Raw genomic sequence first — 17,554 nt, 5'->3', positions numbered from 1 at the left:
GTATGTCTAAAGCGAGGCTCATTATTCCAAATTTTAAATCATTTTTATAATTTAATAACTTATCGTAGACTTACAATATTTAAAGCTGTTAGTTTATTTATAGTATAAAACCATGAATTCACTGTGGTAAGAATTATTATGGTAAACAAAATTTCAACAGATACGAAGAAACAGCCATGCAAATCTTTACTAAAAACAAAATGAACATAATGATTTATATTTATGATTTCTATAGACGAATTTTCAAATGTGGTAAGAATTATTATGGTAAACAAAATTTCAACAGATACGAAGAAACAGCCATGCAAATCTTTACTAAAAACAAAATGAACATAATGATTTATATTTATGATTTATATGACGAATTTTCAAATTTGGTTCCAAATTTTAATTAAAAACATTTTGCATTTTCTATCCCTAAGCTTTGCTATTAAAAAATATATTATACGCGCTAGAGAACATGCATAAAAACAAGAAACAAAGTGCTATTTTCGTATACGCAAAGGCAAAATGTATTAAGCACCACAATAAAAATGCAATAACTTGCAGAGCAAACGGTTAAAAAAGTTCGAGCAATCCGAGCACTTCCTGACATCAGGCATATTTCTACCTCTTTCGGTTATAATGAAAATCTCCATTTCGGAAATAAGGTTTTGGAAGCCGGAATGTCCAGGAAACTCTTTCGGTTATAATGAAAATCTCCATTTCGGAAATAGGTTTTGGAAGCCGGAATGTCCAGGAAAGCCCTGCGTGACCGGACGAGATGGTAATTAAACGCAGACCAAATGACGGCAACGGGAAATATGAGCAATGCTGAAACAGCTATATAACACAATATACTATATAAGGATTGAATAGACCTTAGTTTCAGTACATTCAGTAAAAATGCCACATGACACACTTCTAGCTATTCTAGTTTGCATGTTTAATCCTTTTTAAAAAAGAAAAAAAAAACAAAGAGAGTAACCGTTTTACAATATGCTAATGACTGCAGCCCCCTATAAAACTGTTTAGTCAAAATAATAAAAGGTTTACTAACAAATTACAGATAAAAAATTATAGAAGATTATATGCTGTTAAATCATATCTGTAATTGAAATATATGTTGAAAATAATAGTATAAAACATTAATTGATATAAAATGTAAACACATCAATATTTCGATGAAAACGGTTGATACTTCGTGCGATAAATATATTTATTTCTATAAAATCGACATATAAAAATCGTTGCATAGGCTCACATTGTATTCATGATGAAAAATCAAAAATTCATAAACACGACTGCCAAAACAAACCGCGGGCGCTATAAATGAAAAATAAAACAAAACTAATTACATAATATCATGATTGGCATTATGATTGTTAATCAAAAGTTAATTGAAAATATACGAACTCTCTTGATGTCTATATACAATTTAATTATGATGATGTCATGAATAAAAATGATATTTGATCGAAATAGCCAAAACGCGTTGGAATATATATTATTTCACTGAATTACAGTATATGGAGCTTATGGGATACTAAATTAGAAGATTTAGCTATGAAAGTTACGACATATTTCTTTCATTATCCATTATCTCATTACGTTAAATGTAATATAGTTTATGATTAAAATTTACAGTCATAGATATTTAAACTTCATTATGACTGAGTTCGGACAGCAGTTATTAAAATGTTTATTCTGGAGATAAATATGCGGCGTATTACCATAAAAATGTAATAAAGTTGGATATAACCATATCAAGTTATAACTATTCAAACCTAACGCTATATATTTCACGTAAGTTGGATGCTATTATTTTCATTATAGTAGGGCTAATGTATTCCACAAGCAAAGAAATTAAAAGTAAATTACAATCCATCCACTTTTATGGAAATTATTATCTCATAAAAGAGATGAACTGTATATAAAATAATTATCAGTTCTAAATCAAATCAGTTAAATTAATAAATCTATCAAGAAAAATATATAAACATTTGAGAAAAGTTTATGACGTTTATACAATCATAATGTTTCTATTTTAAAAAAAAAAAATAGAATCATTACTATATCAAAATAAAATAAAATAATGCCTGCAAATTTGTATAACTTATTCATATGAATATGTATTCATATAAAAAATATTCATATAAAAGCTCCTACAACAAAGTTTAATAATCGTTAGAAGCCATAGGTATAGTAAATAAATTAAATGAAAAACGTATATATGTTAAATACAAATATAAAAAAATGTGTATTTAATATATTTTATATATCCATAATTATTTCCATTATGACGGAACTCGGAAAATTCATTTTCCATGCATTTTTGTTTATCTGCCATCATTAAATTACAAAGCGCTATTGAATATTCATGAAGAAAGCGTATAAAACGCTGAACATTTATAACTAGCAAATACCCATTACACAGCTGGAAGCTTATCTACGAGGTATAATATAGGGGAGGATCTACCTTATGTAAATTCATTTAGTTCTTTTATTATTCAATTAATAGTGCAAAAATGTAAAAGTCACAGAAAATTATGCAAGATGCGTATATCCAATATGTATTTATAAAGATATTGTGCAAAAATTAGTTTGAATTCAATAAAAATAATTTGCCCTATCGATTAGTATATCTATTAGATATACTAAATCGAACTCACGAAATTCGATCTATAAAGTTTGAGAATGTGGATGCAAATGATCGCAATTGATTTCCGGAAAATTTGAAGGCTAAAAGTTATCGACATGGCTTTCAATTTTTCTTTAACAATTTTCGAAAGTTATTTTGTAAATTATTATAATAAGTATAATAAATAAAATATTTTTTAAAATAACCTCAAGATGAAATCTCCCATATAATTTCCATCAATTTAAACAAAAGTTAAAATATAATGAAACCTGCAGATAAATCTTTGGATACAAATTATTTCAAAACCTTGGTTTGCAAAATTTTTAGATTCAAAAGCATAAACAGGTGCTGCGTTCGTGATACTTTATATTATAATGTTTTAAGTTTTCATTTGACAAATCTTACTATCCATGAGTACCAAATGAATAATTTCATTTTCAAAAAATCTGAACCTTTGATGAAACAAGTTTCACAAGTTTTATGATGCCTCTGGTCTACATTGTAGTTTTATAAATCCAAATATGAATTGTACTAAATCGATTACTTGGCTATCGATGAGGTCTCCGCATTATATCATAATTTTATTTATATAGTTTTAACTCTCTATAAATGACATCCCAAATATTTTGCCTAAGAGCTCCAAATTCACATGATTCAAATAGTTTATTACTTTCAGCGGCTAGATTTTAAATAAAAGCATCGTTGAGACAGCTTGCAACTTGGCTTGAAGTATTAAATAATCAACTGGATTTTTTTTTATAATTTGCAAATGATCGCAATTGATTTCCGGAAAATTTGAAGGCTAAAAGTTATCGACATGGCTTTCAATTTTTCTTTAACAATTTTCGAAAGTTATTTTTGTAAATTATTATATAAGTATAATAAATAAAATATTTTTTAAAAATACCTCAAGATGAAATCTCCCATATAATTTCCATCAATTTAAACAAAAGTTAAAATATAATGAAACCTGCAGATAAATCTTTGGATACAAATTATTTCAAAACCTTGGTTTGCAAAATTTTTAGATTCAAAAGCATAAACAGGTGCTGCGTTCGTGATACTTTATATTATAATGTTTTAAGTTTTCATTTGACAAATCTTACTATCCATGAGTACCAAATGAATAATTTCATTTTCAAAAAATCTGAACCTTTGATGAAACAAGTTTCACAATTTTTATGATGCCTCTGGTCTACATTGTAGTTTTATAAATCCAAATATGAATTGTACTAAATCGATTACTTGGCTATCGATGAGGTCTCCGCATTATATCATAATTTTATTTATATAGTTTTAACTCTCTATAAATGACATCCCAAATATTTTGCCTAAGAGCTCCAAATTCACATGATTCAAATAGTTTATTACTTTCAGCGGCTAGATTTTAAATAAAAGCATCGTTTGACAGCTTGCAACTTGGCTTGAAGTATTAAATAATCAACTGGATTTTTTTTATAATTGTAATAATTTCTGTTAGAAATGTCTAGTTTTATTCTAATGACAATTATTTAAAATTTAAAATCTAAACAACGTCAGAATATCAGCAAAATATTAAAACTTAAATTTTAACTGCAAATAAAACAGTTCTTCTAGATCTAAATAAATTTCTATAAAAATATGTAATGTATGTAATATGACTACCCTAAGTCATTGAACATAAACTTTCCTTAGTATATAACAAATGAATATGTTACTATTTTCATTTTGCTTATTGATAGCCAGTAACCACACGATGCTCACACAAATTGATACAATTTACTGCCATAATGTAATATTCCTTAGAAAACATCATAAAATTCTATTTTACTTGTCCATTTTCCATCGCAGTTAAATGATAGTTATGGAAAATTATTATCTTCCATTGAGTCACAGTCATATGAATCACTAGTAATACACGCGAGCGCAATCAATAATAACGCAAAAGTCTCTCTGAATAGAAAACAGACACATATAGAATTCCGAGTATTTCAATGGCGAATGCTTTTATACGAAAAAACACATAGGTACGGCCAAAATGATAAATGAGAGAGAAAAACTGGGACCTGATGTATAAAATATATAAAAAATGTTGTGTTTCAATTAAATCACCCGTGATCAACCAACATTAAATTTTTGTTACAATAATTTGCATTTCTATTTAATATACTATTTGTAAATGGTATTGCTAAATACGCTATTTAAAGTTTTTCCCCAAACTCATTCATGAAAACTAATTAGCTTCATAGCAAAGAACGAAGCTCGTTTAACCACGTAGCTTATTTTGTCGGTCGCATTCGAGTTTTCTAATTACCACGAGGTCGTTAGCTTGTAAAATAGAGTAAAAATATGTTTGAATACATTTCTCTTTATGTGTAAGCAAAGTATTCAACCGCATTTTCGAGCGTAAATAAACATAAACAACATTTGTTTTCCGCAGGTCACCCGTTTGTCGAGAGAGAGAGAGAAGAGAGAAAGCTTCGAGCTACAATCAGCCCATAGAAGCAACTCCTATTCAAAGATAAACATACCCAAAGCTTTGGCTGCGAACACAAACGTATTGCACCGATACACATAGAACTAAAGTCATCCGAGAATGAGAACAAACGACTCCGGGGAGTATCAAATGCTACCCCGTATTTCACAGCGTCTGCGATTGTTACAAACGACTGAAGACGAAAAAATACAAGAAACGAACGACACTAAGGAATAACACTAAAATAAAAAAAAAAAAAAACGAGAAAAAGAACCCCGCACTATGCAGTCGGCGCAGAATTTGTTCTTCACGTCGTTCGCGATGCTTCTAACAACGATTTATCCGAATTGCAACGGAGGCAATGTGACATCAAATAGCATAACCGCGCAGTTTAATTGCACTCGCCTAACCAATGTGTCTGTGATCTGCGAAGATGTCGATGTCAATGTTCTAGACTTTCGAGACTACGCGAACGTCCGCAGTCTTGTCGTTCGTAACAGCAGCGTACAGGAACTATCATTCTTGCAAAGTAAAATATTCGCAGAGTTACGAGAGTAGTTGATCTATCGCAAAACTCGATCGAAGACTTGGAACACGACGCTTTCTTGGACGTGCCAAATGTCACGTATTTAAACTTGTCCAGAAATTCCTTGGCTTACATCTACCCGTCGTGTTTGACGCATCTGTCAGCATTAGCAGTTCTCGATTTGACGCATAACAAATTACTCGGACCGTCTGCGGGAGCTTTTCAAGCTCTACCAGCGCTGGCCAAGTTATATCTGAGTCATAATTCCAAGCTGGAGCAGGGCTGAACGCTATCGTAGCTATTTCAAGGAGACTTACGGAATTGAGAATGATTGCAGCAGGTTTGCACCACGTACCAGAAATTTTAACAAGATCCGTAATGCTGCTTGATCTTGCTGGCAATCAATTACAGGTTAGATATCTATTCATAATTTTGCAAACACAAAAACATATTATATATAGTATAATATGTTCATATTAGTATATCTTTAGAAAACAATAGCAGCCAATTTGTAAAAAAAAAAACAAATAAATATTGAGAATATTCATTTTGTACATTTTAACACTTAATGCAGTGATTTCCAACCTGTGGGGCGCGCCCCCCTAGGGGGGCGCCATACCGTTCGAAGGGGGGCGCAAAACTGTTTCAAAAATATTATTTATTAAATGCTGAGTAAGTGTCAAAAACAAATCAGCAAAATACTTAAAGTGTTCTAAGAGTCGTTTGAGCTCAAAAAAGAAATTGCTATATTTCTTGCTGATAACAAAAGAGACGGAGCAATCTTGTTTAGGACACAAAGTTCCTCGAAAATTTGCGTATTTAGTTGATATTTTTTAAAGACTTAGCGATTTAAATAAATCAATGCAGGATCTCAAATTTCAGCTTTTGTTCAGAAAGACAAGATTACGGCTTTATGAAAAAAATTAGAATGTGTATAGCTAGTATCAAATAACTTTATAACTTTAACATGTTTCCCACTTTTAAAATTACTTGTGTTACTGATGAAACGAAGTAAGTAAAGATGTATTATTATATCAGTCACATGACTAGTCTACGAAACCAATTTCGCATTACTATCTAATTACGTCCAAATACGGATGGATTAGAAATCCATTTGTCATTGAGAATCATGATGATTTTGGTCATTCAAAAGCGGAGCAGAAGATGATAATTGATTTATCTAGTGATAGCACATTGAGCAGATGTTTCAGGACGAAAACTATATTGTTAAGTTTTGGTTACCAGTAAAGGACGATTCCTACTTTGACAAATAATGCTTTAGAAATTTTATCACCATTTGTGAGATCTTACTTATGTAAAACAGAAATTCTTATAATAAATAGTTATGTTTGCATGTATATTTTTATAATATGTGTATTATTTGGCATAATTTCAGTTATATTAAGTATATTAAATTAAATTGTTAGAAAAATAAGAAGGGGGGGGGCGCATGCCATATTTTTTCATTCGAAAGGGGGGCGCAAGGAAGAAAAGGTTGGAAACCGCTGACTTAATGTGTTCAAAAAATTGATATAAGGAACACCACAAACAAAAAAATTATTTCCAATTTTAAAATTTGAATTTGAAACGATAAAGATAAAGCATATTAAAAAGCTTAATTTGTCGTTCTTCATTTAAAGTTTATCAATTAAATGAAAATTAAAATCAATCAATTTCACAAAAAATATCGAAAATATTGTAAAAAATAGATATATTGGCGAGTTATATTTTAGAAATTGAAAGTTTTATTTAATGAACTATTCCATTTTTAAAAACATGAAATAAATACAAAGAAATAATGTTGTATTTCAGGAAATATTAGACGGTGATTTTGACAGCTACCCTTATCTGCGACAGCTAGATCTTTCTAATAATCAAATCAGCTACATCCAAGATGATGCTTTAGGTAGGTTAGAAACTTTGGAAGAACTAAACCTATCTATGAATCATCTAATTGAGATTCCTTCAATTTTACCGAGCGAATTGAGATTTTAAACATAAGTACAAATTTGTAAGCACTGTAAATTCTATAGAACTTTTAGTTTAACGGAATTAGAGGTTCTAGACTTGTCATATAATGAACTGCGCGCCATGCCAAGCTTAACATTACCAGAACTAAAAATATTACGAATAGAAGGTAATGGTTTGTTAACATTAGGAGATAATTTTCTATTAAATTTTCCTCGCCTGACTCAATTGCACGCTGCAGGAAACAATTTAACATGCGAGGAATCAAACTGGTTGGCAATAAAAATAATCCTGACGGGTGTCAACTTAAGAAAAGGCTGCTGGAATTTGACGACTATAGAAACTGGCACTACAGAATCTCAAGAAACTACAACTCATATTCATGCGACATCTAGTAAAATTATAAATATAAATCCGAAGAAAAAACCAGCACAAGAAAACACGAGCTCTAATTTTAAGAAGCCTATAGTTTATAACATTAGTAATGTATATAAATTGAAGATTTTTCGTACAATCGCAAGCAGTTCCGCCAACGACAGTTATGTGCAAAATAAAAACCTTAATAATTCAGAAATAATCAGATACGGCCGACGGTGCCTACACGAAAAATAAAAACTGAATCTCATTATACTTCCAAACCATACCAATAATCAAAGTATTTAGGGTAAATAAGCCTAGAAGGCAAATTCCTATCAATACTACCGACAGAATATCAAATTTGACAAAACCAGTGCCTCAAAAGCGGGTGGCAGAAACGAAGGGACGACCAATTGTTAAAACATCTGCTTTAGTAGAACATCCTCCTGAAAAAGTTTTGCGGGTCACCCAGGTTTACTGGCAGTGCTAGGCATTGTGGTGTTTTTAATAGTAACAGCAACGATAGTAAAACTATTCAGAGATCGTAGACCAACGATGTCTGATAAAAGATATAAGTGCCAAAATGATTACTTCAAATGGACCTTTCAGAAGAAATGATCAAGATATCGATTTGTGGTGACAAAAATATTAATTTGTGCGCGATAATCGTTATTGACCTGACTGTTGTAAACACAACGCATGTGCAAATCCAAGAAATAATAGCAAATATTTTTACAATCAAAAATTTTAAAATATATAGGTATATCATATTGTAGATATTTAAATAGAGTTTTTTTATAATACTTTTTTGCTCTCATTAACAAATTGTACATTACTTGTAACTATAATGATAAATGCCAGATGTAAGTGTCAAATATGCGACAATATTAAATAAGATTTCTATGTTAATATGTAAGTTGTATTTGTAGAAAAAACTGCATGAAATAAATATAAGTTACATTTAGTTGAAATTCTTTCAATTCAAACTAATCGTAATATTAATACAAAAAACTTACTTTTATTTTTCTGGCCATCACATGAATAAAATAGAATTCATGAATTGCCGCGAACGCCAAGTTCACTAACAAAAAGTTCTCCGAGTTATGTCTTTTATTTCTGTGTTCCAAAAATATGCGTTTACTGCAACAGTTTAGTTATCTGGTTTGTTTAATTATAATTCTTTTGTATTTGCATCAAGTCAGAGAATTGCATTTTTTGTTCCCTGTGCCGGCACAATATATTGTAAAATGATTTCGTAGTAAAACTAAAATGCTTGACTTGCAATAGAATTACTGCTCTGGTAGTATTTCCGCTTCCTCAACAGACATTGTTCCGCAAGTTAAAGATAATTAAATCTTTTTTCCAAGGGTGTTTTGTTTTGCATAATGTCTAGTAATTTATTTTACACTTTGAAAAGTGTCTAGCAAGTTAAGTAAAATAAATGTGAGTGATCATGAAATATCAAAAAAAAAATTATTAATTGAAGACAGAATTTGGATGCCATTCTATCAAATAGACATGTGGAAAACAACCCAGGCGACGGTGTTTGATAAAAATAACAAAGCCAAGCAATAACAAAAATAAGTAGTTAATTTAAAAGTATGAAGTTTAATGTGCTTCAATCATTTGAATAACGTTAGCGTGTTACAAATCACACTCAATTTGGGAATTCATATCTATCGTTTTTTATAATACAATTTGTATATAAAAAGATTTGGCATTTCAGGTGGCGTTTTACATATTTCATGACTTATTTTCAATTTATAACAAATAATTCCTTCCCTAAGAAAGAATGGGCAAACACTGATTTTATAAACCTACATCTCAAAATATAAAACATGTATATATGTGATATTTTTTGTCAGCGGTTGGTCTGCGACCAAATTATTCCTGGCAGTATTTTCGTACTTATTGATGCGTAATTGGATGTTTACTTTGCTTAAAAAGCATTCAAACCCTATTTGCTTATTTTATGGCCGTTTCGATGTTACGGTTCTTCGTTTTATACGAGAGTATCACAAAAATGTCGGCTGAGTAAATATTTTTTCTGTTCTTTCGGATATAAATATTATCACATTAAACCCAAAATAAATTTTATTCAAAACGAAAAGCTCTGATAATTACTTGAGTTGATGCTAGTTAAAATATAAATGTGGTAATTTGAACTCTTAAATCACTGAAAAGCATATAGTACATTGTTTAACCCAAAATATGTAGAGTTCATTAAAATTAATACAAAGCAAAATATTGTTAAAATAAATATGCAGACTTGCCTTTATTTCCTATATCTGCAACAAAGATGTCATACAGAATCATTTGCTCTTCTTCGGGCTGCACATTCATAGCTCCAAAATAATCATGTTCAGGCCAAACCTCTCTAAAAAAAAACAAAGATAAATGTTATATCTGTGACCTCAGTTTATTCAAATATTTTATTTTTTGTTATTACCTAGCAGCTCTCAAGAGACCAATGGCTTGTTCAAAATTTTCTTGTTTAAGTAAGTTTTGAATACGCTTCACACAATCTTCCCTGGAAATATATTATATTTTTAAAAATCTTGTTGATAGAATTTTTATATAATTGAGATACAAGTTTCATATAATTCTCTTACATAAAACACTTTAACTATGTAAACATAAAGGATCTTCAAATCATTTTAATAAATTGTATTGTAGTACAATTGTAACTGAAATATGAAGCAAAAAAATTTGTTTTCAAGGTTCGTTCAGATTATTTCAAATATACAGATATATATTTATTTGGCATGCAACATGGTTTCAGTTTGATAGATTTTTAGCCGCACACATTAGAAAAACTAGAAAACGACAGAAAAGCATATCAAACGCTAAACAAATATTCCCTTTAAAAGAAACAGGATTGTTGACGCGAATCAAGCAGTCTAATATTTTTTTATAGATAAATTATGGTAAAAAGTTATTTTAGATAAATTGTGATTAACTTACTTCTGATCATCAATTGGAACCTCACTCGTAACGTCGAATGGAATCATATCAGTGGGTATTTGTTCGCCGTCAGAAGTAAGCACGGCTGTCACTTGTTGTGCGATTTCCAACCAACGATCTTCAGGCGAAACTTTTGGCACTTCCTGGCTGGGAACAGATTCTAAGGGGCAAGATAAAAATACGAAAAGGTAAGGATTATGCAGATAGAATTGTATACAATATTAGTGTAAATATTAAATCTATAAAATTATTGTTGTCAATAATAGAAGTATTTTACTGCTATTGTAACTTTGAGCTAGATGAGGCGGTGAATGCCCAAAGCGTCAGATGTTAAAGGTTTCACTGAACTGAGACCCGACTTATGGAATAATGTGCTATATTCTTTCAATTTATTATTTTCAAATATCATTCATAAACCAAAAATATATTCTATTTGTACTTGCTATTTGTATAAAATATTCAAACAACAATATATTATATGTTGTTGTGAATTAAAAAATACAAATTGAACTCACTATCAAAGATGAGTATAAATAAAAATACAAAACGAAAAATAGATTATAAGTATATTCAAAAAATCATTTCAACTCACTTTTAGTGCCACTCTTCTTCTTCTGCTTCTTTTTTTGTTGAATCATAACTGTCCCGCGCATGCCTTGAGCTTTGCAATATTTCTCCAGCATTCGTGAAAATATGTGAGCAGTTTCAATCAAATCTTTCAAGTACGATCTGAAAATTAGCATATATATATATATATATATATATATATATATATATATAAGGTATTTTTCATGTTAATTATAATATTGTCAACCAACCGTGAATTTTTAGATTCATCGAAATGCATGAGTAAATGTATTACTGTTTCACGATATTCCATTACATAAAATACATTGCTTTGTAAAGATAACGCTAATGCTTTTGCTTCATCCGAAGGCAACTTCACTAGCGCTTGAATGCTCATAAGAAACTCTCTATAAGCCTGAAAAAAATTAGTTTCATTGGTAATATCTACATTATTTCAATAATGTGACCTTCAGAAAATTCAGAAAAAAGTATTAAAATTAAATAGTGTAATTCAGCTTTTGAACGATATGATAATTTTAATTGAAAGATACATCATAAACTTACCTGCAAAGCTAAATGAAGCCTACGACTCCACAATCTCATATTTTTCTTATCGGTAACTGCCATTTCCATATACTTATCTGAGCAACTCAAAACCCAGTGAAACCATGTTGTGCTTAACGTTTCGCTAAAAAAATTCTCAATTTTAAACTATTCTAGATCATGTAATAATAATAACTTTACTTAGCTATTTTGCTTTAAGTTAATTACCTAATATAGTCTAATCGAAAACCATTCAATCTGTTGAATTCCATAAAGAATCGAACAGCCCATAGCAAATATGATTCATCAGGAGTGCTTGAAGAACTTGTAACAATGCGTCTAACATCTCTCATTACTGTATTATAAGAAGAAGCCAAGAATTCCAAGCAAAATTCACGTAAAAATAATCTGTAAAAAATATAAATTTTATCAATATAGATGGAAGAAATATTTTCGAAATTGTCCTAATTACAATTGGAACTGGTAGATATATTAATTATTAAAATTAGAATAGAATATGTAACAAATCTAATAAAAATTATCTAATTTCAAAAGTATTTAAAAAAAAAATGAATAAAGACTAAGTAAAGATACCAAATACACTCAAGTATTTATCAATTTACCATCATTTAATATATTTAGCTGAAAATGTTTTAATGCTTTTTGTACTGACCTGACCGAAAACGCTGAACGCCTTTCGCCAGAACTAGTATCAATAACTATCTTATTTTTCGGTTTTTTAACTCGGTTTTTTAGTTTATTCAAATTTAATTCTTCAGGTCCAGCCACCACTTTATGACATATCATATCATTATCAGAAATTGATTTTATATTTTGGAATACAAAGGTGCCTCCAAAACGTGAGTGTCGTCCTGACGGCGGCATACGAGTTGCGCCCACAGCTGTGCAAAAAATTATATACAAATATTACATTATTACGAAAATATTCAAGAAACATTGCTATGATAATAAAAAAACTTAAAATCCAAATTCTTATTTTTGATTAAAAATGAAAAACTTTGGTTGAAAACTATTTTTAGAGTATATATTCTTCAAATAATATTTTAAATAATTTCAATTATTTTTTTTTCAAAAAAACTTTTTCGAATATATAAAGAATTATATATATTACTAACAATAGTAATAAAAGTTAATAAAATTTGATATATTCTTACATTTATTAATCTTGGCTTGTTCCCGTTTTCTTGCAGCAACTAATTCCTGTTCATCACGCTCTTTTTCAGAAGTGCTTCTTTGGAGCTCAGAATTAGCTAATATTTCTACATTCTAGAGAATAAACACATTTTATTACAAGTTAGCATCAACATTTAAATTTTTTACAATAAATTTTACCTGTTCTCTGTACATAAGAGAAATTATTTCTATAGCATGTAGATGATACTGATTTTCTTGTTGAGTATTTGTAATATACAAAACAATATCCAGTAATCCAGATTGATGTAACCCCCATAGCACCTGAAAAAATTCAGTTACAAGTGAAGAAATCCATTTATAAATATTAATCTGTAAAACTAAATTGATGATAAATGGAAACAAATCCTATTTGTACTGTTAATGTTATTGCTCACTCACATTTATACTATAAACATTAAGTACATGCATGTGCATATGTGTCTAATATATAAAATTGCATAATTTGTATTTTATTATTGATATTTATATTTCTTACTTGATCATGTAAACTTGCATCATTATCAGCTCTTCTTTCAGCATCTGGACTAGCAGGTACTTGTAAGATGTTTCTTGCTAATACAAGTATTCTTTCAATGACTAATCCATGATCTTCGCTACGTTCAGCCCAATCCTATAAAAAGAAAGTTTCCAATATAATATAAACTTAAAAGTTGAATATCAAGTTTATTTCATTATTTCGTACAATATCTAAAGCTTCTTGCAATCTTGTACTCAAAACGATCCATACTTCCTCTAGAACAAATGCAGCTTTATAACTTTGTAAATGTTCTATAATTTCCAAGTAAATTTTTCTTCCAGGACCATCCGTTGGCAGTTGCTCACGGTATAGAAGCAAAGCGGGATTAGTTAAATTCACAAGTAACCTTAAAAAGATAATATACTATGTTAATTTCACTATAATTTAGCTTACTATATTAATTTTACAAAAATATACTGAATGTATCAGTAACACAATAACTTTATTTGTATTATGTAAGTTAAATTCATTTAGGTCTAACTATTTATGAAAATCATGTAACAAAGAGTTTGAAATATCGAGAAAGCAACAATTGAAGAATTGTAGTAGTTGAAAGGCAATCTATTTATTTCAGTGCTCTAAAAAATGCACATTAGTTTCATTAAGTGTGCACAGAGCAATAATCGAATTTTGAGTTTGAATTCCTCGAGTTTGCTATTTGAATAGATCTCTAATTAAATTTTACTTCGTGTCTTCTAATCTTGAAATTTGTTTTAATTGTATGAAATAATTATGTTATATGAAATAGTTCTTGATTTTATATATATATATATATATATATATATATACAATCTGATTTGCATTTGTTCAAATACATATCAGATCATTTTCGAAGAAAGAAATATGTAAAGATTCTCTATAATTTACAATACCAAATAACAAAGACAATCTTAATAAACTATTATACCTCAAAAGCACATCTGATAATTCATTTTCTTTAGAATAGGTGACTAGCATAGGCAACAAGTCAGTTCGAAGAACCTTAGCTCGCCCCAAATGTCTTCGATAATCATGAGTTTCACTGTCTCGCCTTAATATCCAAATCAAATGCTGTTTGCGTAAATGAAAAATATATAATTTTGTGATGCAAAGAACTAAATGACAATATTTATAAGAATTCACCTTCAAATTTTGCAAAGCATCGGGTTCTGCATAATACCTATCCGGCTCATGATAACCTAAATTAGCACAAGTAGCATCTAAATCTGTTAATAGAGTAGCCATCGAATGTCTCTTAATTAAAGCTTATTTTTAAAAATGTTTCACGTAAAACACTCACTAAAATACTAATTTATACAATAAAAACAATTTTAAAACAAACCGACATAACCTAAAATTTTAAAACGCAACAGGTAAGACGCACATTTATTTGACAACTGAATGGCCATGCGAAAATGGCGGTAAAAAAAATAATACAATGGAAGACCCGTTGTTATAATTAGGGTAAAAATATGTTCTTCGTCGAAATATAGATGTCGCTTTCGAGAATGTCATTCAATTCATCTAAATATATAAAATAAAATGCAAATTTAATTTATTTTATCCTATATATTCTTTGGTGTTCAATATCATAAAATTGCGATTCAAAATATTCTGTATAAATTTTTTTTAACAATTTGGTCAACCGTATTCTTTACAACAAAAGAAAACTGAACGCGTTTTCGATTTTGATCATTATTATTGAACTGACGATTTTGATCATTATTATTAGGAATAACATTTCATATATATATTTATAAAAAACCATTGGTACTCCTATCACGATATACCCTCAGTTATCACCAACTTTATAGGATTTTAAATTATTACCAAAATGATTAACTTTTTATTTAAGAAATATTTTCCTTGAAATCTTATCTCCTTTCTTGCTTGACGATAAAATATATATGAAAATTTCACTTTTGATAAGAACAAAACAATATAATATAACATAAATTACTCTAACTTGATGGTTCCCAAAGACTTCGGGGGTCCATGACAACTTCAAGGGTCCCTGTTCAGTTAAAACAAAAAACCGGGGTAATCTGTTAACTTATATTGTACCAATTACATTAAAAAGTTATATTATACAAATTTTACGAATGGACCTACAAACTAACAAAGATTTTTCTTTTTTATAAAAATTTGTTTGACTCAATATGTTTAAACTTGAGACACTATATGCTAGCTCTTAAAAGGCTTATACTTGGCAAGATTCTTTGCGCTTTTTGAGACTATTATGTTTGGGAAATGTAAAATCCTTACAAAATTGCTTCCAAATACTAATAAAAATACATTTACTCATCGCTTTTTATATTTTTTTATTATTATTTTAAATTCAAGTAACAAATGTATAAGTCAAACATATGTTTTTATTTTAAATGTTTAGTACTAACTTTAGTAGTTTTTTTATTGACCTTGTAATCTGATACACTGGCCAGATTTAGTAGGTAGAATTAAATAAAAATACCGTATCGGGTAAATAGGGGCTTCTTGGTAAAGCCCAAAGAGCCTACGATACAAAAATGCTATGCTCTAAATGCATTCACTCAAATCCATGTTTTAATATTTTAAGCTAATTCATTCGTATTTATTGAAAACACAGTAAATATAGAAGGGAGCCTTCCATAAACAACGATTGTATTGCCAAAGCAGATAATGCTAAAGTTTCCGAGGGGTAGCTTATATCTTTTCTATATTTCTTTATCATGCCATTTCGAATAAATACAGTCACAGTCACCCTAAAATAAAAGTTCATTTTTTAGCCCGCGGCAAAGTTTGAATCTGAACAACCTATTTCCATTGCAAACTAAATACGTATATTAAAAAGGAACATTGTATCTGAAATGGAATTGATATACATTTTGTCTTATTCAATAATAAAACGATTCTTATTCAATATAAACGAAACCACTTTTTTATTCAATTTTACCACTTTTTTCATTTTTTAAATTAAATTTATTTTGAGTAATATCAATTTAGATTTTGACTTTAAAATTCAGGAAAACATAGGCAAACTAGCATACTCTGGCATAATTATTTGTCCAATATATATGTTTTGTTTTCTATCTGTTCTGTGTTAGTTAAGAATTTGCAACACTTTTTAATTTGTATCATATTTTATTATCTAAACTTCTATCGATATTTTAATACATTATTAATATAATTTGTTGATAAACATAGTTAAATTCATAGTTTTTATAATCAGCACATTTCTTCTCTCTATGTGAATAAATACTACCCTTAAATTTATTTAAATATAATATTTTTTTCATCTATGTATCTACTTGCTGCTATGGAAAATGTAATTGCAACTATAATAGTCTATATTTGAATAAGCTTTAAATTTCAACAATCACAATACTATTGCAAATGTCATTAATTCAATCTGCTATTACTTTCAACACTATTGAGAAAAATAGTAATATTAAACATAACTGTACATTGACTAAAATTTTCTCAAAAATACATTAATAACCAGCTATATTTTGTTATGGATACATATAATAATTTCATAATCTAATTTATGTTACTTTTCTATTCTATTGAATTAAAATCATTTGTTATATATTCTCACAAATATTTTATTTGTTTTAATAAATTAACGATTAACAATAATTATCAAATATATGTTTATTAATTAATAAACAGCAATCAAATTACATATTGTATGATCTATTTTGCTATATTTAACAACAAAAAAATACATTTAATAAAAGGAATAATAATAAAAATAATAATAATAATGACAGTAATAATAATAATAAGAAGAAAAATGATGAGAATGATAATAATAATAATAATAAAAATAATATTAAAATAATAAGTAAAGAAAAAGTATAA

General features: G+C 28.7%; 2 protein-coding genes across 2 annotated transcripts; one reads left to right on the top strand and one right to left on the bottom strand.

Moving 5' to 3' along the window:
- The first annotated feature begins 5,928 nt into the window (after window positions 1-5,928).
- Window positions 5,929-8,416, top strand: LOC113385985 (leucine-rich repeat-containing protein 32-like). The gene is made up of 4 exons (XM_026623800.1): window positions 5,929-6,012; window positions 7,414-7,511; window positions 7,635-8,050; window positions 8,226-8,416. The coding sequence occupies exons 1-4, from the start codon at window positions 5,929-5,931 to the stop codon at window positions 8,414-8,416; spliced, it is 789 nt and encodes a 262-aa protein (XP_026479585.1).
- A 1,760-nt stretch (window positions 8,417-10,176) lies between these two features.
- On the bottom strand, window positions 10,177-15,120 carry LOC113385984 (protein timeless homolog). Its single transcript, XM_026623799.1, has 14 exons — window positions 14,855-15,120; window positions 14,640-14,782; window positions 13,898-14,078; window positions 13,691-13,825; window positions 13,354-13,476; window positions 13,176-13,287; window positions 12,674-12,902; window positions 12,229-12,408; window positions 12,022-12,145; window positions 11,709-11,872; window positions 11,483-11,619; window positions 10,891-11,050; window positions 10,376-10,456; window positions 10,177-10,303 (listed from the first exon to the last, which is right to left on the bottom strand). Exons 1-14 carry the CDS (start codon window positions 14,954-14,956, stop codon window positions 10,177-10,179), a joined length of 1,998 nt encoding a protein of 665 aa, XP_026479584.1. The 5' UTR covers window positions 14,957-15,120.
- Between the last annotated feature and the right edge of the window lie 2,434 nt (window positions 15,121-17,554).

Source organism: Ctenocephalides felis, unplaced genomic scaffold (genome assembly GCF_003426905.1).
Source record: "Ctenocephalides felis isolate EL2017-DRISC unplaced genomic scaffold, ASM342690v1 CF-g0.4_SCAFFOLD_03571, whole genome shotgun sequence".
Taxonomy (NCBI): domain Eukaryota; kingdom Metazoa; phylum Arthropoda; class Insecta; order Siphonaptera; family Pulicidae; genus Ctenocephalides; species Ctenocephalides felis.
Note: the sequence above shows the minus strand (reverse complement) of the source record. Positions and strands in the feature narration are given on the sequence as shown.

Coding starts and splice junctions, on each gene's coding strand:
- LOC113385985 (XM_026623800.1), top strand. CDS start 5,929: ATGATTGCAGCAGGTTTGCACCACGTACCAGAAATTTTAACAAGATCC. Junction 6,013..7,413: donor TTGCTGGCAATCAATTACAG/GTTAGATATCTA, acceptor GTTGTATTTCAG/GAAATATTAGACGGTGATTT. Junction 7,512..7,634: donor CAAGATGATGCTTTAGGTAG/GTTAGAAACTTT, acceptor TAAATTCTATAG/AACTTTTAGTTTAACGGAAT.
- LOC113385984 (XM_026623799.1), bottom strand. CDS start 14,956: ATGGCTACTCTATTAACAGATTTAGATGCTACTTGTGCTAATTTAGGT. Junction 12,903..13,175: donor ACAAGCCAAGATTAATAAAT/GTAAGAATATAT, acceptor TTTTTTGCACAG/CTGTGGGCGCAACTCGTATG. Junction 11,051..11,482: donor GAAGAAGAGTGGCACTAAAA/GTGAGTTGAAAT, acceptor CTTGCCCCTTAG/AATCTGTTCCCAGCCAGGAA.